General features: G+C 42.7%; 5 protein-coding genes and 1 long non-coding RNA gene across 9 annotated transcripts in view; 4 read left to right on the top strand and 2 right to left on the bottom strand.

Annotated features, from left to right (window-relative positions):
• The window catches only part of LOC135351837 (dehydrogenase/reductase SDR family protein 7-like), a 2,332-nt gene extending 888 nt beyond the window's left edge, over nt 1-1,444 (bottom strand). Inside the window, exons 1-5 of the mRNA XM_064550946.1 lie at nt 1,305-1,444; nt 891-1,053; nt 730-830; nt 472-685; nt 182-274 (exon numbers count right to left, since the gene is read on the bottom strand). Coding sequence (XP_064407016.1) covers nt 182-274; nt 472-685; nt 730-830; nt 891-1,047 — 565 coding nt within the window. The 5' untranslated portion in view covers nt 1,048-1,053; nt 1,305-1,444. The remainder of the gene's footprint in view (nt 1-181; nt 275-471; nt 686-729; nt 831-890; nt 1,054-1,304) is intronic.
• LOC135351845 (suppressor of cytokine signaling 2-like) lies at nt 1,356-2,066 on the top strand. Its single transcript, XM_064550955.1, has one exon. The coding sequence runs from the start codon at nt 1,356-1,358 to the stop codon at nt 1,929-1,931; it is 576 nt and encodes a 191-aa protein (XP_064407025.1). The 3' UTR covers nt 1,932-2,066.
• An 862-nt stretch (nt 2,067-2,928) lies between these two features.
• LOC135351855 (uncharacterized) lies at nt 2,929-4,466 on the top strand. 2 transcript variants are annotated; one of them, XR_010399521.1, is made up of 5 exons: nt 2,929-2,965; nt 3,032-3,188; nt 3,869-3,924; nt 3,982-4,122; nt 4,178-4,466. It is a non-coding gene; the product is annotated as an uncharacterized LOC135351855 (long non-coding RNA). The 2 variants fall into 2 exon arrangements; XR_010399520.1 differs by lacking the exon at nt 2,929-2,965 and having other exon boundaries at nt 2,972-3,188.
• A 269-nt stretch (nt 4,467-4,735) lies between these two features.
• On the top strand, nt 4,736-17,605 carry LOC135351794 (protein unc-13 homolog D-like). 2 transcript variants are annotated; one of them, XM_064550891.1, is made up of 26 exons: nt 4,736-4,878; nt 5,493-5,580; nt 6,306-6,449; nt 9,910-10,008; nt 10,164-10,223; nt 10,307-10,334; nt 10,390-10,428; nt 11,504-11,687; nt 11,841-11,936; nt 12,262-12,442; nt 12,611-12,780; nt 12,964-13,117; nt 13,349-13,473; nt 13,692-13,842; nt 14,022-14,119; nt 14,271-14,319; nt 14,386-14,504; nt 14,610-14,823; nt 15,026-15,181; nt 15,428-15,640; nt 15,746-15,814; nt 15,864-15,943; nt 16,040-16,232; nt 16,346-16,559; nt 16,762-16,891; nt 17,067-17,605. In XM_064550891.1, exons 1-26 carry the CDS (start codon nt 4,805-4,807, stop codon nt 17,482-17,484), a joined length of 3,546 nt encoding a protein of 1,181 aa, XP_064406961.1. In that variant the 5' UTR covers nt 4,736-4,804; the 3' UTR covers nt 17,485-17,605. The 2 variants fall into 2 exon arrangements, with proteins under 2 accessions (XP_064406961.1, XP_064406960.1); XM_064550890.1 differs by lacking the exons at nt 4,736-4,878; nt 5,493-5,580; nt 6,306-6,449 and adding an exon at nt 8,244-9,453.
• A 127-nt stretch (nt 17,606-17,732) lies between these two features.
• On the bottom strand, nt 17,733-18,563 carry LOC135351848 (protoheme IX farnesyltransferase, mitochondrial-like). Its single transcript, XM_064550958.1, has 2 exons — nt 18,433-18,563; nt 17,733-18,314 (listed from the first exon to the last, which is right to left on the bottom strand). The coding sequence occupies exons 1-2, from the start codon at nt 18,474-18,476 to the stop codon at nt 17,912-17,914; spliced, it is 447 nt and encodes a 148-aa protein (XP_064407028.1). The 5' UTR covers nt 18,477-18,563; the 3' UTR covers nt 17,733-17,911.
• A 246-nt stretch (nt 18,564-18,809) lies between these two features.
• LOC135351822 (protein unc-13 homolog 4B-like) overlaps nt 18,810-22,500 on the top strand; it is a 4,184-nt gene continuing 493 nt past the window's right edge. Inside the window, exons 1-12 of one of the 2 annotated variants that reach the window (XM_064550927.1) lie at nt 18,810-18,991; nt 19,171-19,268; nt 19,397-19,445; nt 19,512-19,630; nt 19,741-19,954; nt 20,182-20,337; nt 20,688-20,900; nt 20,995-21,069; nt 21,130-21,209; nt 21,355-21,549; nt 21,712-21,925; nt 22,087-22,225. In XM_064550927.1, coding sequence (XP_064406997.1) covers nt 18,977-18,991; nt 19,171-19,268; nt 19,397-19,445; nt 19,512-19,630; nt 19,741-19,954; nt 20,182-20,337; nt 20,688-20,900; nt 20,995-21,069; nt 21,130-21,209; nt 21,355-21,532 — 1,197 coding nt within the window. In that variant the 5' untranslated portion in view covers nt 18,810-18,976 and the 3' untranslated portion in view covers nt 21,533-21,549; nt 21,712-21,925; nt 22,087-22,225. Of the gene's footprint in view, nt 18,992-19,170; nt 19,269-19,396; nt 19,446-19,511; nt 19,631-19,740; nt 19,955-20,181; nt 20,338-20,687; nt 20,901-20,994; nt 21,210-21,354; nt 21,550-21,711; nt 21,926-22,086; nt 22,226-22,500 lie in introns of both variants that reach the window. The other variant, XM_064550926.1, reaches the window with a different exon arrangement.

The following is a 22,500-nucleotide window of genomic DNA, read 5'->3' as shown; positions in this document are numbered from 1 at the left end:
CTATAATTATAGGGGAAGATATCAAAAAGTCAACTGAAACAGCTTCCTCACTGTAGCTCTAATGGCATGAATAGTGAGTGAGTTTGGCTGATCATGAAGAGGCACATAACTGGTTGGGGTTCATGTACAGCAGTGGGAGGCTAAACAGTTATTGGTAATTATAGCTGTTGACTGAACTCACATGATGTTCTGAGTGGCACTCCCACCTTTCCTTGTAGACTACTAATAACAACCACTTGCCCCCCACCAGCCGAGACCATAGCACCAACCACACCTGGGAGAACACAGGGGGTGATATACACAAACACACCCACACACACACACATACACACACAACACACACCACACACCACACACACACACACACACACACACACACACACAACACACCACATACACACACACACACACACACACACACACACACACACACAACACACACCCACACCCACACACACACACAATGTGTACCTTTAGTGAAGGCAATAGTACCAAAGTAGTTGACCTCCATAACACGCCGATCAGTGTCCAGGCTTGTCTCCAGCCCCGCCCCTCTGGAACTCACACCAGCATTGTTGATCAACACATCCACTCGTCCATACATGTCCACAGCAGCACAAGCCTTGTCTGCCAGTGAGGGTCCATCACTCAGGTCAAGAGGGAGGATGAGAGCATTTGGGCGTCCCTACTAGGAACATAATGGACAGTGTGCACTTGGGATATAGTTACTTGTACACTGTCGAGTTGACCTTTCACCCTCTCCAGTTCGTGTGTGTTTCTAGCGGCCAGGATGACCTTTGCCCCTGCTGCATGGTAAGCTCTTGCCAATGCTACAGAGAGGGACTGAGGTACACGCACACACACACAACCACGCACAGCATGTGACGTACCTTCCCCCAGGCCAGAGCTGGCCCCTGTGATGAGGACCACTTTACCGGCCACTCTCTGTCCCATCAATCTCCTCATCCACCATCTTCTGACCAGTCTATAGCTAGCCAGCGCTAGTCCCAGCACAGCCACTGCACGAAGTATCTTCACAGCCTCCATTGCCACCTATCCAATTCAACGAATAAACACTAAGGGGAAAAAAATTTCGAAAAGCGAAAGTTGACAGGGAATTGGAAACATACAGACCCCTAGCCTAGCCCTATGAACAGTGAAGTACCGGCTCCTATAGTCTCTAACCAGTAGACAGTGCGCTGATATCAGACAGAGAGCCTACTGGCAGGTGAGGGAGTACCTACTCTGTACACTGTGTGTGTGTATGGCCACTAGCTGGGGATGTACTACATGTATAATCATACCTAACAAAGGATATTGTCCTGTACTTGTACACAGGTATTGGGATACTCTCAATGTGTGTCAAGATGAGCTCCTCCTCGGGTAGTGGGCGTCCGTCACCACAGATCAGCCTCTCCCATATCCTCCGTCGTCTCAAGCTCTGTGGCTGGTATTGGGGAGATCTCTCCAGTGCACAAGCTAACGATATACTCAAGAATGGAGAGGACGGATCGTTTATCATGAGGGACAGTTCTGACGCTTGTCATCTCTTCTCACTCTCTCTGAAGGCCAATAGTTTTGTTATTAGCGTGCGAGTGGCGTACAGTCGAGGGCTGTTCAAGTTAGACTCTTGTCGACAAGAGGATTGTCCATCATTTGGATCAGTGGTGGATCTAATAGATTATTACCTAGAGAGCGATGAACACACGTTCCAAGTAACTGTTCCTGAACTAGGGGAATTCCCTGTAACTCTCAAGCACCCAATTCTCAAGGAAGTGTATTCGTTACAGCACTTGTGTCGAATGGCCATTGTTACCTCGTGCAAGAGGTCAGACAAACTCAACAGTTTACCGTTACCACAACATTTGGTCAGATATCTGTTGGACTTTGCACCCGAAGAGAACACTGCACAACATAAACCTGCTAGCTAATAGTTGCGTGTGCATGTATTCAATGTTTCATGTGTTGCAATTGCTGTGTATTATGTGTCGTCTATCTGACCCATTACATTATGGTGGACTGTACAGTGGTGCTATTTACCATAATTATTGCACATTACAGAGCAACCAACTGAACTACATTATTATACCAAAACTTGATACATATACCATGCATGGTCCAAGGGGCCGAAAAATGACAAAATATGGCATACCACGTGTGAATTTTGCACACACTGGATTGAATGAGAGGCGTGGCCAACATAAGTGATATTCATGGCTAACACCCACTTGAGATTCATAATGCTATTGCGTAACAGGCCAGAACAAAACTGTAGATAGGCTTGGTTCCCATCCTCCTTCAGGGAGGGCGGCGACGCCCATCTAGGGGGAAGGGGGCATAATAATTATTACAAGACATTCACACCTAACAGTGATACTGTAATAGTATAAAAGTAAATTAACCACACACAAAGCACAGTATCCTTAGTAATTCCCCATGTGCATATATACTTGCCACTCGTGCGTCTACTATTATAGTGAATGTACCTTGGTTGAGACAGAGGTAGACACAAGTCACAGTCACAGTCTCGGCTGGTAAGAGTATCACTGAGCAGAGGAAGTTATAGTGAGAGTGGAAATGATTTTCAGACGCTTGCTCTCCTCCTCAATACACTCACACATCTTAGCCACAGCCATGTACGGGAGAAAAATCGACAAATTAGATTCAAAGAGGTATACTTGTGAAACACATATTCATAACATAATAGGCTAACGAACCTGTTGTATCTAAGTACGTTTTTGCCTTTATTCCAGCAGGCGTGGTTGAAAGGGTGGTAGTTGGTGATGGACAGGTCATAGTCCTCCTCCCCCATACCTCCCACTGTACTCAGAGGTAGAGACTCGCTTTGGTCCGGACTAACTGTAACGAGAAGAAATTCATATTTTGCTATAATTATATTTATTGGTACGGGTCGCAGGGGGGGTACCAGGGATTCCCCTGGTACCCCCCTGCTGTGACTATACATGTAAGTATTGTTGAAATAGTTATGTACATGTATAAGTATCATCCGTCCTTTTCTCGATTTTAATAGCGGCCTACATTGAAAGTTCAAGATGTTCAAAGCCCTTTTCAAGCGTAGATCTAACAGAGTAGGAGTTGGCACAAGGTCCACAAGGCCCTCCTATGTCGCACCAAGACGGCTGACATTGGATGAAAAAGTTCGGTACTTTGAAAATTTGAAGAAGATTGTGAGTATAATTATATTGACAACACATTAAGTACAATAGCTATTAGCGTAGGCTATAGAATAACTTCTTAGTAGTACATGTATAGTTAAGAGTGCAATATGGGATTAATAGCACGACGTAAAGCCGAGTACGAGTGCTATTTACTTTGCCAGTGCTTGTTATCAGTAAATTATTATTACAAGTAATGACAAACACAGAAGAAGTAGATCTATAGAAAAACTCAATAACATGCACTTGCATGCACACAGCAGTGCTTATCATGATCTAAGCAACGTACACCAATCACATGATTTGTTCGCTAAAACAAATCATGTAATTGGTGGCACCAACAAGGTTGTTACTTAATTAAATAAGGTGTGTATCACAATGCAACACTGTGTGATCGCTTTTCATTCTACAACAATTTGTCAGTTATAGACACTATAGCGGGTAATTTTCGGGGGAAATATTCAGGCTCTTACTTTTGTGGTTGCTGCTGGTAAAGGTAGCCAAGGTCGCTTCATTTGCGGGTAAAATATTCGTGGTCCAGTGTTCAACTACAAAAACCACGAATATTTTCACCCCAGAAATTACCAGCTATACGGTACCTGCATGAGTGCATCCAGGTGTGATCTCAAACATTCCAAAAACAAAAAAGGGCTTTGCAAATTTCAAAATAATTATTTACACTGTCTTTGCAGCAGGAGAAAAAATTTCTTTGCTTTGGTCGTCAGTGGAGGCAACCAGGACCACACAGGTTTGCTTCCACTCAAATCGGCAACTATTACCCACGCATTATCATACATGCATGCAGGGATGAGATCAAACAGGCCATGTGCAGTACATTGATGTGGAAACGTCATCTTGAAAAGATAATTTCTATTCTAGAGCAAGAGCAGATACATCATGCACAGAGTGTCTCCAAGCAAATTGCTAAGAGGTTCCCGTACATACTGTAAGTTACTAGTAGTCTTGTATACATTTTACATTGAGACAAACTATATCCACAGGGGAGCTCAAACTACATTCCCGCCACCCAAGTACAACAGGCGTAACCAGACACTATTGCAGCTGATTAACATGAGCATGTGAACGAGTGACAGTTAAAGACCTTAAACTTACCTTAAAGTATAATACAAGTATAATATGTAAAACAATATATAGGTAGTATGCATGTGCACTTACAAAATTACCCGTAAATCTCGGCATAGCTGTATTAGTAGTACAACCTCGATTATCCGGCCAAGTTTATGTTTTATGTTTCTTTGACTTGCTCTTAAATACAGGGATTCTACTGTGTCCGGGAGAGCATTTTCAGCCTCAGGACCAAGGGGGAGTATACGTATCCCTCTGTCTCTTGTTGAGGGCCTAGAGGTGAACTCTTGATCGTAGGACGTACCAGGGGACTTGGACTTGGTCACTGTATGTAGAAAACAGATTGAATGCAGAATGCAGAATGCAGTATATCATAATGATATCATTATATACTTACAGTACATAATTATCCTATCCTTTGAGGCATTCCAGAAACTCGGTTATCTACTGAGCATAAGTCTGACGATCTTTGCCTTATTTAATTCAGCTAATTTTCATTCTAGAGTCTAGCTAGATCTATATAGCTGACTTTAATTTTGAAGATGGCTGTTCGAGCACTGTTAGTGCGTAAGAGAATATATGAGATCAAGGACCTGTCTCCAAACCCCAAAGCATGGTAAGGAGAGATTGCATGCAGTACAGCTCCCATAATCCTCATGCACAAGTTAAACTGTTATAGTATTGAGTTGTGCATGCATGTTATGAGCACATACCTGCACTGTGTGTATAGCTGCTTAGTTTGTATACACAGCTGCTAGTTTGCTTAGTGGCTGCAATGTTTCTCTAGAGCCTACGATAACTATTAATGTGGTGTTGAGAATTGTAACAATGAGCCTTTTATATAAAACAGTTCTGCATGCACAGTACATTTGTGTCACGGTAATGCAGAGTGCATCAGTACACTGCATACCTAGATACAGATTACAGTACAGTGCATTGCCTGTATATTGGGAGTTAGTACACATACAAAGTGTTAGATTGTACTCATGTCATTCCTTTTAGGGTCTCAAATGGTCATGTTGTTCTATTGTTGGTGCATGCCAATTAATCTCTAGGGGGTTTCAATGTACACCACGAGTGTGATGTTGTCACTCATTTGACTCATTTGGGAGTGTAATAGCAGATTGCAGTTGGATAATTCCCTTCACATACTATAATACTGTACACTACCTGCAGAGCAGCCCCACCTCCACACACCTTACACACCCCCACACACCCACCCACACACAGTGGTTGCCTAATCAGTGGCTGTGATGAGACTGACACGGCTCCACTGAGAGAGAGAAAAGCTTCCACCATAATAGAAACTGCCATACTGGTAAGATAAAATAGAGAATCGATCCACCCTCGGTATATAGGTGATGCTTTTGGCATGCAGATACTGCCATGCATGGTGCAATGTACAAACTTGGGTACATTGCTTTTGTTGCTTGTATTGCTGTTTTCGATGTAGTTTATTTTGAATGTGTTTTCACTGGTCAATTGTTATCCAAAACAAAAAGAATTATAATAGTCGACACACACAATCAGGGTATGAAATCGCGGTAAGCTTAGTATAGCAGTTTGCTGATTCAACGATTGTAGACACACTTACTGTACATGTATAATTATATAGTAGCATATATACTGATTCTTGATGAATTGTATTGTCTTCTTCCCAGGGTGAGGTACCTGTAGTGGTGTTTAGTTGAGGCATGCTTGAAGTGTGCATGACGTACATGTACTGCTTTGATTTAAATTGTAGAATTTGTAGCTCTGTTGATGAACAGACTGTCAAGTGCTGACACACATGCACACAACACAGTTGATCTTCTAGGTTTGGGCATAATGTGGCTAGCCCTGATATGCAGTATGAATCACTGCAAATTCAGTGTATAGGTTATGCAACCACAATACCGTGCAGGACCAGCTCTAGTACACTGAATTTGTAGTAATTCGTACTGCATGTCGGACCATTCCTACCTGATGTGTGCTCTAATTTAAGGCCTGAATGACATAAGTAATGTCAGAAAGTGTCGGTACATGTTTACCTCCCTCTCTTAGGAGCAGAAGCAGAAACAGAAGCACATTGTATCAGGATCCTCTCTACCTACCATTGATGATGATGACACTGATGATGATGACACGTTCACCATTGGTGTTACCAAGGATACCTCTTTCTACGAGGGACGAGAGGAAGTATCTAAAGTGAGTGAGAGCAATACGAGCTGGTTGGACTAGTTATGACTGATTACCATATATAGGGTTTTGAATGCGAGAGGCTCTTTTAAATTTCGATTGCAAATGAAAGGCTTGCAACGGTGAGAGCATGCGTATGCAATTTGCAATAGTTAGAACACATCCAGGCTTGTATAGTGTAATTCCCAAATGATGGAACTACAGTAGATTCTCGTTAATCCGGTCACCCTTGGAACTATGCAGCTTGGCCGGAATAGTGAGGTGGCTGTATTTCGGGAAATAGCCGCGGCTTAAAAACAACCTTACCTCGAATCTAATGACTAATTTTGCAGTTCTTGTCTCGAGAATAATAAAGGATAATGAATCATTCTGTTCTCTATTTAAGTGTAATCCAATTTTATTTGCTAAACCACACCCAAAACGTCATATCCAGCTGTAATACACGTATAAAATTACATTGAAAACCTTTGTTTGGGACAGCCAGCACTGGCCGGTAAACGGAATAGCGGAGTGGCCCCACTTCAGGGTGAGTTTTGTGCAGTAAACATATAGCTAGCATTCCGTGCCAAGCCAAATGGCCGGTATATCGAGGTGGCCGTACTTCAGAGAGCCGGAATAGCGAGAGTCTACTGTATGCGTATTTGAAACCCGATGTTGTACAGGATGTGGTCTTATACAAGTGTTAGTCTACTTAACCACAACCCTATAGTGGTTGTGTGTGTGGTGCATTGGTGTGGGATCAGTAATGGCTAGTGAGTCAATATGGCTAATGGGTGTGGGGTCAGTAATGGCTAGTGAGTCAATATGGCTAATGGGGTCAATGGCCTATATGGCATATTGCAGCTCTTGAATAGATGCGTTAGTTTCAGTATGTGTATATAAGTAGGTTGCATGTCTTCTCTTAGTTGACGAGGGGAAGTTGCCAATTCATGCATGGTTGGACTTTGAATTGAATAAGTTTATCCACAGGGAAAGGGTCACACATATACATAGGTAACATTGCCTTACAAAGGTGCTCCCCATTACACAACAAAACATGTAAATACGTAAATCTATTTAGTTTACAAAACAAACTAAATATATAATTACATAGGAAAATAAATAAGAGTACTATAATGAACAACAGTACGCCATTGTAGCGGGTAACAAGTTCCATAAGAAAATACAAAGGAAAACCTGTAGCTTAGCTCTACTAGCTATGAATGATCGCGAGAACTATAGTCTACATACAGTAGAGACTGTTGCATGTATTGTTCGACTATTTATGAGTATTTAAAGAGTAAAAATTCGAAAATATACATCTGACAACAAATTAGAAACTCGTCATGTTTAGCCAGAGGGAGGCAGTTAGATTTTGTCTGCACTCCTCGTATGATATTCTACTGTATTCGATTCCATTTGGCTTCTGTTACTCTAGACCGACTGTTTATAGTATCCTCTGAAGCCATTTTATATACATGCAGGCCTACACAGTTTCAATCTTCTACCAGCTGCCATGGTAATTAATGTATCAATCACATGCAAGCACATGCTAATAGTACACTAATCCCCCCCCCCCCCCCCATCATGCACGAACCCATATACTTTCAACGTTTGTAGTACATATGCCGTATGCACACAATGGTATGTGTTCATTGTGGTATAATTATTGTATAATTATTAGCTCAAACCCATCTCTTAGCTTTCAGTATTATAGCCTCAAAGTAGCAAGCGTAGACTCAATGACCAAGCTGCTTTGGCTACAGGAAGTGATGTCATTGCATTCTTGCTCAATCCACTATATATGAAGCTGCAGTCTGCAACTGTGCATGTATAATACATAGCACATGCATGCAGACTGAATGCTGTGAAATAACAAACTAAGAAAATTGCAGCAATGTTTAAAAAGAAGACATCTCCACGAAAGCTACCTGGACTGCGAGAGCTACTATCTCAACACAGAGCAGTCACATCTCCAGTAGATAACAGAGCTCCCACTACTGGCTTCCATACAGTAGATGACAGAGCTCCTACTACTGGCTTCCATACAGCCAGTTATTCAGAACCGGATCTAACCGTTTTGAAACATGACGTTGCTGATGGTTTTGGTGAAAGTAAGGAATTTTGTCCCATCAATACACTCGCCCTGAAGCACGTTAAATCAGATGGCTTCTCATCAAATGAACATCTCGAAGATTCTTCGGAATTGTGTGAGCTGCAACAATTTTCACAATCTAGCTCTTTCATTTCTTTAAGTAGCAATCATTCATTGCACGAGGCTAGTACAGGGGCTCAAGAAGAAACAGACTTTGTTTTGCTATCGCAATTGAAAAAGTTGGTTAAATCAGCCAGTGATGCTTCGAATGACACGCAGAATTGTCCGTCTGCAAGAAAAAACAAGAGAGATCTTTTAGGACGGCCACGACCATTATCCTCTCCTAATGTTGCAATCCCTCCTCCCATACCTCAAGATTCTAAAAGCAGTGGAATAGAAGATGCTTACACAAAGCCAAGTGAAGGTGTCAAGCTTCTTGCCTCTAAAAGTCACTCTGATCTCTCTCCCTCAGCAACACACAAAGAAATCTTTTCACCACACAAAGAGTCACCACACAAAGCATCCTCTTTCCTAAATCTTCACAAATCATTTGCATCAGCATGGCAAATCTTTATACCTAAAAACAAGAGAAAGTCGAGTGCCCAAGACCTCCCCCCACCACCATCCCGCAAACGCACAACCACACTTGCAGAATACTGTGAAGAACAGGAACTTCAACTAACCAGCTCTGACAATGACGAGTTCTGTGTGATCCCCACTGGCTCAGCTAGTATCCAGTGGCTAGCCCCTCAGAGAAAGCAATCTGAATCTGAACTAGAGAGGGAGGAGCTCATGCGACTAGCTACAGCCGAGCTAGAGGCTCACACCAACGAGCACCTCCAGTGGAGGGAACGCAAACTGCGCTCTACTAGCATGTGGAGTACCAGTGGAGTGATCCTACCTCCTGCTGATCCATTTGAGATACAGTTTGAGTGTGAGGTATTATATTCTCAGTCTTTTAGCAGCTAGTGTGGGTGGGAATCACTACTCTAGCAATAGTCAACTGCATGAGGTAAATAGATCCATGGGAATTTTGTTGATCTGCTTGACTGTGTGTACTCATGCATGCATGTACTTACCCCTTGCATAGCGTGCACTTTAAAAGGCTAGACCATCAATTAAACTCTGTGAGGTGGATTTCCTGCGGTCAATTGTCCATGTAATTATCTTCTTAGTAAATTAATAGAATCTACCTACGTATAAATATATCGTCTCTGTCTGTATGGGTGTGTGTATGAAAAGCTGTTGTTGGGTTTCCTTGTCATTATTTACTTACTGAAAAACTATATAAACTGTTATCAATAATTATTTCCTGAAAGTTGTTTTTATCTCACCTGATGAGCTTACAGATAATCTATACCTAGCAACGGCTGTTCATTTTTTTCTGTTCCATAGATCAAGCAAACACTAACCATCGCTTTGGCAACTGTCGTCAATTTGAGGGAAGTACCAAACGACGACACTAGCAAACAGCTAGCGGAGTATGTGCTCAAGGTATGTCATAGACGCCTTGCGCTGTTACAGTCATAAGTCATTCTTCACATGCATGTATTGAGTGCCATAATCAACATTTATTTTGTAAGGTGTTGTGTGTGATATGTGCTATGTGTGTTATATATTGCGTGTTGTGTGTGTGTGTGTGTGTATAGGTGTTTGACACGGATGATGACACAGTGAGACAGCAGTGGAGGAAAGCATCCACACAAGAAGTGAGCTTTATACTTACAAAAATTAATGGTGTATATATATGTATATGCATGGATCTCTTTACCACTTATTCTCTTTTCCATAGAAACCAGAATTGAAGCTTGTTTGCACTGGTAAGTCATGCATACACAAAATCACTGTTACCCCAATTCCCCCTTCTATGCGCAGTGAGGAGTGGCTCTGGACTAATAGCCAAGGATGCCAATGGTGAGAGTATGTATTATGGTGTGTAATCAATGACAAAATTAGCTGGTGTAAATTGCAGTACCAAAACTAACACCCCAAATTGTTGACAGTGCAGAAAGTGACCCTTAGAAATTGATACCTCATATAAATGGGTAGTAATTTTAGCGTTTTCAGATTTTTCTCTGTTTTTAGGGCACTAATTTTGGCGGATTTGTAGCAAATTCATTATCACAATATATCTCAAAAGATGTACGAGTATGAGTTTTAAGGTTGAATGGAAAGTTTGGAGTCAGATACAGATGAAAAAAGGCTAACTTGCTTAGCATACTCAAAAGTACATTAGAAAAAAAGGAAAAAACAAAAAAATAAATATTTTCATATTTTTTTAATTGCGTTTTATTATTAGCGCGTACTTAATTTAGCGTTAATTACAAATTTGCTAAAATTTGCTAAAATTAGTACCCGTTTATACAATAAGGTACTCACAAAAGTTAACATACGTACATAATGAGGCACTGTCAACATTTGGGGTTTAGTTTTGATACTGGCCCATCTAAATTTACACTGGCTAATTTTGTCATTGATTACATAATTTACTGCATAATTTACTGCATGTACCAACATCTATTGAGCATTGAATATGGTAATTCCCTTGTGTGCATGGGTACGAGGATGATCCCTTGTGTGCATGGTTACGAGGATGATCCCTGTGTGCGTGGATATAATTTTCTGTCATGTATTGCATGGGTATGATTTGCTGAGGGTATATAGTTTCCTTAATTGTGTGGGCAGAAATTCTGAGGGCACCATTTTCTGTGGTCTCTTTCTGCAATGTCAGCATTTTTGGGTCCAGTTTTGGTGCGGCCTATCTAATTTACATTGGTTAATTTTGTCATTGACTACACACCATATAAGAGCACATTCCAACTATTGCTACTGTAGAGAAATACTGCCCATAGGACAAATCACCAACGAAATAGCTAACTTGTAAATTGTCAACTCCCTTGATTGAGTCTACCCTCATACTGCATGTACATGTATTTGCTGTAAACACTCAATATTAAAGAGCCATTATCATTATGCCACCCCCCCTCAGGCAAGAGTGACCCGTACGTCCGTATTGGTATCATTGATGCCACTTATCAGGGGGAGGATATTGTTAAGAAGGAGAACCTCCTTGACTGGAAGAAAAAGGGCGGAGTCATGCCCACTGGGGAGATAGTGATGACAAGTGTACAGAAGGCTACCCTCAACCCTTGCTGGAATGAGTCTCTCGAGTTGTGAGTGTGTGTGAGGAGTGTGGTGTGTGCATGAGGAGTGTGAGTGTGTGTAGCTAGTGTGTGAAAGTGTGTGGGCGTTTTAGCTTGAACTTGTAAAGTTGCATGAATACGTAGATTTTGCATGTGACAAAAGTGTGATCTGTATTTCCTCAGATTCATGGGTAGTGCTGAGCGAGAGATGCTTGTGGTGGAGGTGTGGGATAGTGACAAGGATATGGCCGCACCCACCAAGGTCAAGGGCATTCGACAGTGAGTGCATGGGTGTACATGTGTGTGGAGTGGGTATGTGTGGAGTGGGTGTGTGGAGGGAGTGAGAGAGGGGGACACTGCATGTCTGAAATTTTCAACTACATGCACCCTCATAGGACTGTGTCCCGATATATTGAGCAAAACTACGTAGCAGTTTCAAATCATTGTACTTTTAATGTGGTACATCTTTATGCGTGTACAACCCCCTACCACAGACTTGACCTATTGACCTCTTAACCCATTATCAAAACTAGGACCTCTTGGACAAGTCTACAATAGCGATTCATGTTATTATGTAGTCATGTTAAATACCCCCTTCCCTCAGTTTTGTGAAAGACCTCCGTAAGACTGATGACTACATGGGACGTGCCTTCCTCTCTCTGTGGACCCTGAAACAAGTGCAGGGTAAGGAGATGGAGCTCTTCTCTCACTCAGGGAAAAGCCCCTATGGCTCTATCATTGTGGACCTGTCAGTGGAACAAGTCAAGAAGAACACCTCTCTTGAGGTGAGTCTGTGGCAGGGGGTTGCTGGGCTGGGGTTGCTGTGGGGTGGTTTGGAAGTGGGTGATTTTATCTTGTAGGAAGATTAGGCAGAAACAATTTATATAAATAATTTAGCTGTAGTAGCCGAAATTGAATATCCTGCACGTTCAACCTGTACCCTCCCTCTGAAGGTTGGCATGTGGGAGCATCTGCAGCTGACTCACGGGATAGTAAACTATGAGGGTCGTGTGGGGGGTCAGTATCGGAGGAAGTGGCGAGGAGAGTTGAGTGAGGAGGCAGAGAAGCTACTGGACAAACACGCAGAGTTCAGTGGACTCAGTGAAGCACACAAGGCAGCCATGTGAGCACACACCCACACACCCACACACACAAGGCAGCTATATGTGAGCTCATGTTAGTGTATATACTATGCATGCTATAATTTCTCATAATTCTGTCAACTTTGTTTTAATTTGCATGCAGTTTGCACATTTTTGTGCAACCACAATATGCCTTTCTCCCCCCCCCCCACACACACACACAGTCGTCTGTCCATCTTGATCAAATACCATCGGATGTTTGCTGTCAAGATGTCAACCTTCTCCTCCCTGATTCAGAGGATATCAGCCTTGGCCCCGGAGATAGCAGCTCTAGAGGCTAAGGGCTACACTGAGGGGGAGGTGTCACATTACAATTGGGTGGGTGTGGCTTATGGCACTAATTAAGACAAGCGTTTATCAATTCATTTTCCCGTTAGTGAAATCTGTATTATATACAGTGAAATTCTTTGCTTGCTTGTTGCAGTGCACTTGATGTACATACGTATAGATATATCTGCTTACAAAATGCATTGCAATCGTGTGAGACTGATATCAACTGTGAAATCCAGTAGAAATTTCGTGTGTGATGTTTACCTCCCCCTCCTCCAGATTGCTGTGTTGATAAAGGACCTTGGAGAGCTGGTGATGGACATCGAGGAGGTGTTGAAGAACCATCTCACTGTGCTCAACATCAAGGACCCCAAGGATGTGGACAGACTCAGCCATCGTGTGGAGTGAGTGTGGAAGAAGGGGTGTGGAAGGGGACTAATGAGAGGCTAGCAATAAGTCAGGATGCTACAATTAATAGTACAATGTAGTGAGATCGAAATTTCCTATTCAGAATCAATGACCTCCCTCCACACACACCCACACACACACACGCACACACACACACACACACACACACACACACACACACACACACACACACACACACACACCCTCACTATAGCATTCTGCTTCAACTGTACAATTTCACTCCATTCGTGGAACGTCTCCCTGAAGAGAAGCGGAGGCTATCACAGTTACTGGAGAAGAGTATTCAAGTTGCTGTGCCTATCTGGTTCCTTGTGCTCTGTGCCAACCTAATGCCTGACCAGAATGTGAGTGCACTTAATTATAGTTACTGAAACTTCTCTACCAGTTGCTTCCCTCCGTTAATGACCATTCATGTTGTTAGTACACCAGTAATGTATATACATAATTTATGCTTGTCTTGTGGAAGAAAAAAGCTATATACAAAGCTACTGAATGCACTACCCTCTCTCCCCATGCACTGCAGACACCGGACATGCAGCTGATCGCTTTCAAGGGTCTCGTTGAACACATTCTCAACCACTGCAGGAGAGTGCTACAGCACATCAACCCCATCTTTCAGAGGTGCGTCAACCAACACAACCACTTCGTACAGAATTGAACCCCAATAATGCATGTACCCCCACATTGTACCCCCCCCCACACACACATTGTACCCCCCACACTGCAACCCTCACACACACACACATTAACCCCCACACTATAACCACCACAGAGCTGGCGTAGACTACTTCACTCACTTTTATCTCATTATCGACAAACTGGTTAGTTTCTTTAAATTTTTACGTAGTTTACTCAAATAAAAAAACCTATTCCTTCCCCTCGTGCAGATTGTGGTGGAGGCCATGTCCAAGCTGGAGATTAGAGAGAGCCCTGATGCTGTCACCACGTATGAGATGTACAGGGCAATCAAGGAGATCAAGAAACTCAAGAAAAGCATCCCAAAAGAGTCAGTTATCTCCGTAGTTACACAACTTGTCTCCGTAGTTTCATAGCTGGCATGCACTTGTGTATTATCAAACGTGTTTTTGACTAGATTTTTCTCTCCATGCAGACATCGTCAGCAGTTGCAGATGGCCAACTTTCACAAGTATTTCCAGAGAAATGTCAACCAGTGGATAGATCTGGCCACAGAGAGATGCAGATCACGTATCAAGCAAGCCATTGAGCTAGACACAGTAGTCCAGGTAACGGAGGATGTCCAGTTCTCATCCTCGGCTGTTGATGGAACTGGATTCCTGTTCCTCCTCATGAAACTCAGCGATGAGGTGCGTACATTTGCATACCAAAAAAGAAAGCTCACTCTAAGTCCAAATTCATTTTGTGCCCTCTAAAAACTAAGAAAAATGTATAGATTACATATTTCTCTACCTTGTGCAGCATTGCATACCAATTAAAAGAAAGCTTAGCTTAGTTTAATGAATTCAATCTGTTTTCTATCGAATTCAACATTTGCTGTACTGTGTGCAGCTTGAGTGGCCAGCTAAGGCGGAGGCATTTACATTCAAGATCTCCGTGGTGAAGAGTGTGTGTGAGTGTGCTCTATTCTACGTGTCTGAGGTGTACAATCGCCTGAGGCCAGAGGACATGTTCAACCAACAAGGAAACTTCAGGGCCACTGAGAAGGTACGTATGGTTAATTGCACCAGCTCGACACAGCAATTAATGAATTGTTAACGGATGTTTGGTGTCCTGAAAACTGCCATGCAGAGCACAATTTATCAGTTGTTCAACATAATTATAGTACCTGAGAATACATTTTCTCTGGTAAAGGCCTACATTCTTCATATAACTTCTATTGAGTTGCCTGATTTTTACGTGGTGTCCTTATTTTGTGAGGGCAACATTTAGTAATTCTTCTTACACACACAGCTGAGCATAGTGCTGAACAACATGCAACACATCAAGACAGTGATATTGAAGCACTTGATGGAGCACTCATTGAAACAGAGCAGCAAAAAGCTAACAGAAGAGGAGCAAGACATTCAGACTCACTCCAAGGAGGTTATGGGAACAATCATTCAAAGCACTGCAGAAGACATTGATACGAAATTAGCCAGCATCATCAGGCAAATCATTTCCAAGGTACGTAACTATAGACATTAATGAATGTACACTTAGCTATGAAGATCTGCACGTGTAGCCAAAATATGAGAATGAAATGTTGCCCCCCCCCCCCCCTCCTTCCAGATGAGCCCTGATATAACTGCACTTATTGAGGCGATTGTTGAGAGAAAGACGCCCACGACCAGTCTAGAGGTGGGCATAGGTGTGTACTGAGATTGTATCCATGACTATACACATGCAGGTGATAGACCCTCTCATGAGCTACCTGGCCAGCAACCTCCAGACACTGGGGAACCATCTTCTTACTCCAGTCTTCCAACTGTAAGAGCATTTCTATAGCAATATAATTATAACTATACGTGTAATTATACATGCACTCTTATGCCGCCCCGCACAATTATCATAATAATCCCACAGAATCCTGACAGACATGTGGCGCATGTCCAGCGATTGCTTACAGAGAGTGCTCAACTCCGATTCAGCCAAGAAGAGTGGTGATCGCAGTCAGTACTACTCGAAACTCAGGTTCATCCTGCACAGCGTTAGAGAGCTCTTCCATGCTGATGGTAGTGGGCTTGATCTGGAATGCCTGGATACCGACAACTACAAGGTGCAGTGAGGCAATTTCCAACTTCTTTTAGTACTATACTAACCCTTTTCATATTAATTGTGAGGTATATTGAGTAGTCCATGGACTATAGTAACTGCATGTCCCTTCTGCAGGAGTTTCAGTATCAGCTTGACGTTCTGAGCCTACAAACGGACAAACTGATTTTGAGATTCTTCTCTGATTTGGCCGATATTCAAACTGCTCTGGTCAACTCGGGAGAGGATAAGAACGGGAAGGTTCTGCTCAGCGTGGGCTACCATCAAGACAAGGAGGTCATTGAGGTCAATCTCTTTCAGGCGAATAACCTGCCAGGATTGGACACTTCAGGTAACAGTCAGTGTGGTGTATATGTTCCCACAATAGTCGGTGCATGGTGGTGGTACTATACACCACCTCTTAGGCATATAGTTTACTATAAAAGAGCCAAATTTGCGTATTGAATTGAGGTTGAATTAAGATTGAATAGCCATCCTTCAAATGTTCTGGGCACATCATCATTAGTGTGGTTCCACCTCCTCTCTTTGTACAGGACTCAGTGACCCATTTGTTGAGTTGACCCTCATGCCCCCCTGGCACTTTGGCCACACCCAGTCAAAGAAACAGAAGACATCTGTCAAAAAGAAGACTGTGAATCCAGTTTTCAATGAGGATATCATCATGTAAGTTGTTCTATATATTATAGGCTTTTATTTTATTATAGCCAAAATGATAGGTACGTGTCTGCATGCATGCATGTAATGGAGTACTGTAATATGTAGATGCCAACCAATTTTGCTGATTGTTGCATTAATTATGCACGCACGCACACACCCACACCCACACCCACACACACAGGCCTGCTAGTAGGGAGTCGCTTCAAACTCGAGGAGCTGTCATTTTACTGAGTATCTTTGACTATGACAGGCTCAGTTCAAACGATTTGTGTGGAGTGTGTGTCGTGCCGTGTGAAGACATTCCCATCCTCTCTCCAGTCCGTTCAGCCTTTGACAACCCTAATGCAGTGGAGAGGAGGAACCTGACCCTGCCTCTCTTCAAGATCCCAGAGAGTACAGTTGCTCTGAATGAATTATCTACTCGAGCTAATTCATCTGATCACAGAGCTACTGACTTCCTCAAGGAGAATAAACAGATTCTGGCAGATTTGGATATCGATAATCCTTCGCTCCAACAGAAGCTCATGACAAAACATCTGAAACGGATCAAATCAAGTGCAACTGGACTACTTACCAAAGCTCGCAAATCAATATCATAGCAGATCTGTATAACTGTCTGTGTTACACAGTTTGTAGCTTTAATTTACTTGACTGATCCCTTAAATTTTGTGTGTTTCATAATACAGTGTGAACTACGTATAATTATTGTTGCAAATCAAATGGGAAACACGATAATTATATATAATACGTATACTATACAACAAAATGAATCAGAACAATAATAGCACTACTTTAATGAATGAAATAATCAGAAGTCCAAAATTCTCTGTCCCAGAACTTCATTCCGTTGATCTGACAGGCCACACACTCCACTCCACTCATCTTGGAATCTGCCGTTAAAGACTCAATTCCACAAGCTGCAGGACATTACTTCTCGTGTTGACAGGCCACAGCTTAGGTTGGCTTGAGTCACAGAATCCTTCATCTGTTGCCACTAGTGGAACCTCTTCTTTGGGTGGCTGCTCATCAGAGCTGAGGGAAGTGAGAGAAGGAGATCTTGTTAGGGATTTCCGGGTCAGTTACGGCCATCATCCGGTAACCAGCTCTCGAGTAGTCTCCCCTCAGGCCCCAACTAAGAGCATTGAAATGTGCAAACTGCCAAGCATAGAGCACTCCGGCCAGTACAAAGGCTCCAGGCTCCAAACTACCAGTGCAAGCTGCCCAACCCATCAATGGTGGTATAGAGCCGACAATAGATTCGACCCAGGTGTTAATGATACTGATTCGCTTCATATTAGGAGTGTATACAAGTGTGTAGAGTAGCAGGTTGGTAGCACCCAGTGCGGCTGTTAGAGGGTTGACAAGGTGATAGAGGATTGTTGTACCGGTGATGCCAGCTGTGAGCCCAAACAGTGATGCATGAAGAGGGCTGTATGGGGGGGGGGGGGGGGGGGGGCATGGTCAATGGAGTGATATAATAATACAGTAAGCTTTTCTACTATGATTTTGTAAGTACATGTAGAAATTCTCCCTCCCTCCCCCCTCACCTGATCATGCCTCTGACAAGTACTCTGTTCCTGGTCCTCGCCATTTGTGAGTCAAAGGGAACTTCAATCCACTGCAAATAAGAGAGGCAAGAGTCATATGCAGTAGAATGTGTATGACTGGTACACTGTGTACTCTCATTAATTAAAGTAGTAGGGGAGGGGGAATAAAGTATTCATGGCTAGTAAGAGGCTCTATAAGACATGTACACTAGTTTATTAATAATATATTATATACCCGTACCTGATTGAAGGTGTGGACTAATGAGAGGCTAGCAACTATTGCAATAAGTCAGGATGCTACAATTAATAGTACAATATAGTGAGATCAAAATTTCAATCAATGACCTCCCTCCACACACACCCACACACACACACACACACGCACACACACACACACCCTCACTATAGCATTCTGCTTCAACTGTACAATTTCACTCCATTCGTGGAACGTCTCCCTGAAGAGAAGCGGAGGCTATCACAGTTACTGGAGAAGAGTATTCAAGTTGCTGTGCCTATCTGGTTCCTTGTGCTCTGTGCCAACCTAATGCCTGACCAGAATGTGAGTGCACTTAATTATAGTTACTGAAACTTTTCTACCAGTTGCTTCCCTCCGTTAATGACCATTCATGTTGTTAGTACACCAGTAATGTATATACATAATTTATGTTTGTCTTGTGGAAGAAAAAAGCTGTATACAAAGCTACTGAATGCACTACCCTCTCTCCCCATCCACTGCAGACACCGGACATGCAGCTGATCGCTTTCAAGGGTCTCATTGAGCACATTCTCAACCACTGCAGGAGAGTGCTACAGCACATCAACCCCATCTTTCAGAGGTGTGTCAACCAACACAACCACTTTGTACAGAATTGACCCCCAATAATGCACCCACACACACACATTGTACCCCCACACTGCAACCCCCACACACACACATTGACCCCCCACACTATAACCACCACAGAGCTGGCGTAGACTACTTCACTCACTTCTATCTCATTATCAACAAACTGGTGAGTTTCTTTAAATTTTTACGTAGTTTACTCAAATAAAAAAACCTATTCCTTCCCCTTGTGCAGATTGTGGTGGAGGCCATGTCCAAGTTGGAGATTAGAGAGAGCCCCGATGCTGTCACCACGTATGAGATGTACAGGGCAATCAAGGAGATCAAGAAACTCAAGAAAAGTATCCCAAAAGAGTCAGTTATCTCCGTAGTTATACAACTTGTCTCTGTAGTTTCATAGCTGGCATGCACTTGTCTATAGTATTATCAAATGTATTTTTGACTAGATTTTTCTCTCCATGCAGACATCGTCAGCAGTTGCAGATGGCCAACTTTCACAAGTGTTTCCAGAGGAATGTCAACCAGTGGATAGATCTGGCCACAGAGAGATGCAGATCACGTATCAAGCAAGCCATTGAGCTAGACACAGTAGTCCAGGTAACGGAGGATGTCCAGTTCTCATCCTCGGCTGTTGATGGAACCGAATTCCTGTTACTCCTCATGAAACTCAGCGATGAGGTGCGTACATTTGCATACCAAAAAAGAAAGCTCACTCTAAGCTTTCCATACGATTGTCCAAATTCATTTTGTGCCCTCTAAAAACTAAGAAAAATGCATAGATTACATATTTCTCTACCTTGTGCAGCATTGCATAACCAATTAAAAGAAAGCTTAGCTTACTTTAATGAATTCAATCTGTTTTCTGTCGAAAGTAATGTATTCAACATTTGCTGTACTGTGTGCAGCTTGAGTGGCCAGCTAAGGCGGAGGCATTTACGTTCAAGATCTTCGTGGTGAAGAGTGTGTGTGAGTGTGCTCTATTCTACGTGTCTGAGGTGTACAATCGCCTCAGGCCAGAGGACATGTTCAACCAACAAGGAAACTTCAGGGCAACTGAGAAGGTACGTATGGTTAATTGTATCAGCTTGACACAATGTTTAATATCGTATTGTTGAACGGATGTTTGGTATTCTGAGCACACACACACGCGCACACACACACACACACACGTACACACACACACACACACACACACGTACACACACACGTACACACACACGCGCACACACACACACGCGCACACACACACACACACACACACGTACACACACACGTACGCACGCACACACGCACACACACGCACGCACATACACACACACACACACACACGCGCACACACGCGCACACACACGCACACACACGCACACACACACACGCACGCACGCATGCACACACACACACACACACACAGCTGAGCATAGTGCTAAACAACATGCAACACATCAAGACAGTGATAATGAAGCATTTGATGGAGCACTCACTGGAACAGAGCGGCAAGAAACTAACAGAAGAGGAGCAAGATATTCAGACTCACTCCAAGGAGGTTATGGGAACTATCATTCAAAGTGCTGGGGAAGACATTAGTACGAAATTAGCCAGCATCATCTGTCAAATCATTTTGAAGGTACGTAGCTAAGTACTTAGCTATAAAATCTGTGTAGCCGAAATATGACTGATACATGTAATGAATAAGAAATGTTGCTCCTTCCCCCTCCCAGATAAGCCCCGATATAACTGCACTTATTGAGGCGATTGTTGAGAGGAAGACGCCCACTACCAGTCTAGAGATGAGCGTGAGGGTGACTGTGTCCTGCATGTGTATTGAGATTGATTGCTTGATTATATCCATGCAGGTGATAGACCCCCTGATGAGCTACCTGGCCAGCAACCTCCATACACTAGGGAACCATCTTCTCACTCCAGTCTTCCAACTGTAAGTATTTCTACAGCAAATGTGCATGTTTGTTCATGAATGTATAGACTAAACAATTGTAAGTACCTTCGTATAATTATATATATATATACATGCATTCTTTATGCCTCATGCAAAATGATCATAATAATGACCTCTCCCACAGAATCCTGACAGACATGTGGTGCATGTCTAGCGACTGCTTACAGAGAGTGCTCAACTCTGATGCAGCCAAAAAGAGTAGCGATCGCAGTCAGTATACTATTCAAAGGTCAAATTCATCCTACAGAGCGTCAGAGAGCTCTTCCATGCTGATGGTATTGGGCTCAACTTGGAGAGCTTGAACACTGAAAAGTATAAGGTGCAGTGAGACAATTTCCAAGTACTGTCAGGAGTGTATGAAGAGAGGTTCATTCATGTATACTCCTGGTACTATATACTAACACTTTTTCATGTGTATGAGTTATTTATTTGTATCGAGTAATCAGTCCATGGACTAGTGACTCTGTGTTTCCTTTTACAGGTACTTCAATATCAGCTTGACGTTCTGGGCCTCCAAACAGACAAACTGATTCTGAGATTTTTCTCTGATTTGGCCTATATTCAAACTGCTCTGATCAACTCAGGAGAGGATAAGTACGGAAAGGTTCTGCTCAGTGTGGGCTACCATCAAGACAAGGAGGTTATTGAGGTCAACCTCTTCCAGGCCAACAAGCTGCCAGGACTGGACACTTCAGGTAACAGCGTACTGTATACGTATATAGAAAATGTATCATTCATCGTGTGACTCTCTGTATATTTACCTATGTGGGTGTTTAACTGCAATGCTATAGAGTTTTCTAATATGTTTCGGCTAACTCAGCACACTGTATATTAGTTGGTACACCTCTCCCCACAGGACTCAGTGACCCAGGCCATTTGTTGAGTTGACCCTGATGCCGCCCTGGCACTTTAGGCACATGCACCCAGTCAAAGAAACTGAAGACCTCTGTCAAAAAGAAGACTGTAAATCCAGTTTTCAATGAGGATTTCATCATGTAAGTTGTTCTATAGCCAAAATCAATTCAAGACACATGAAATTATAATCATGTCTGCATGCATGCATGCATGTAATTAAGTACGACATCTATGTACCTTAAGGTTACATATTTTCGCGTGTATTAATTTCTGCTATTTCTGCAAATGAGAGTAAAATCGCAAAAATTATAGTACTCGCAAATAATTGGCCACCTTCTTGTTTAATGTATCCAGATCTACATTTTGCAAAAAATTATACCAGCAAAATGTACAAAACTGTAAAAACGCAAACAAA

The sequence above is a fragment of the Halichondria panicea genome, chromosome 17 (genome assembly GCF_963675165.1).
Source record: "Halichondria panicea chromosome 17, odHalPani1.1, whole genome shotgun sequence".
Classification (NCBI taxonomy): Eukaryota; Metazoa; Porifera; class Demospongiae; order Suberitida; family Halichondriidae; genus Halichondria; species Halichondria panicea.
The sequence above is the reverse complement of the archived record's forward strand: the minus strand, read 5'-3'. Positions and strand labels throughout refer to the sequence as shown.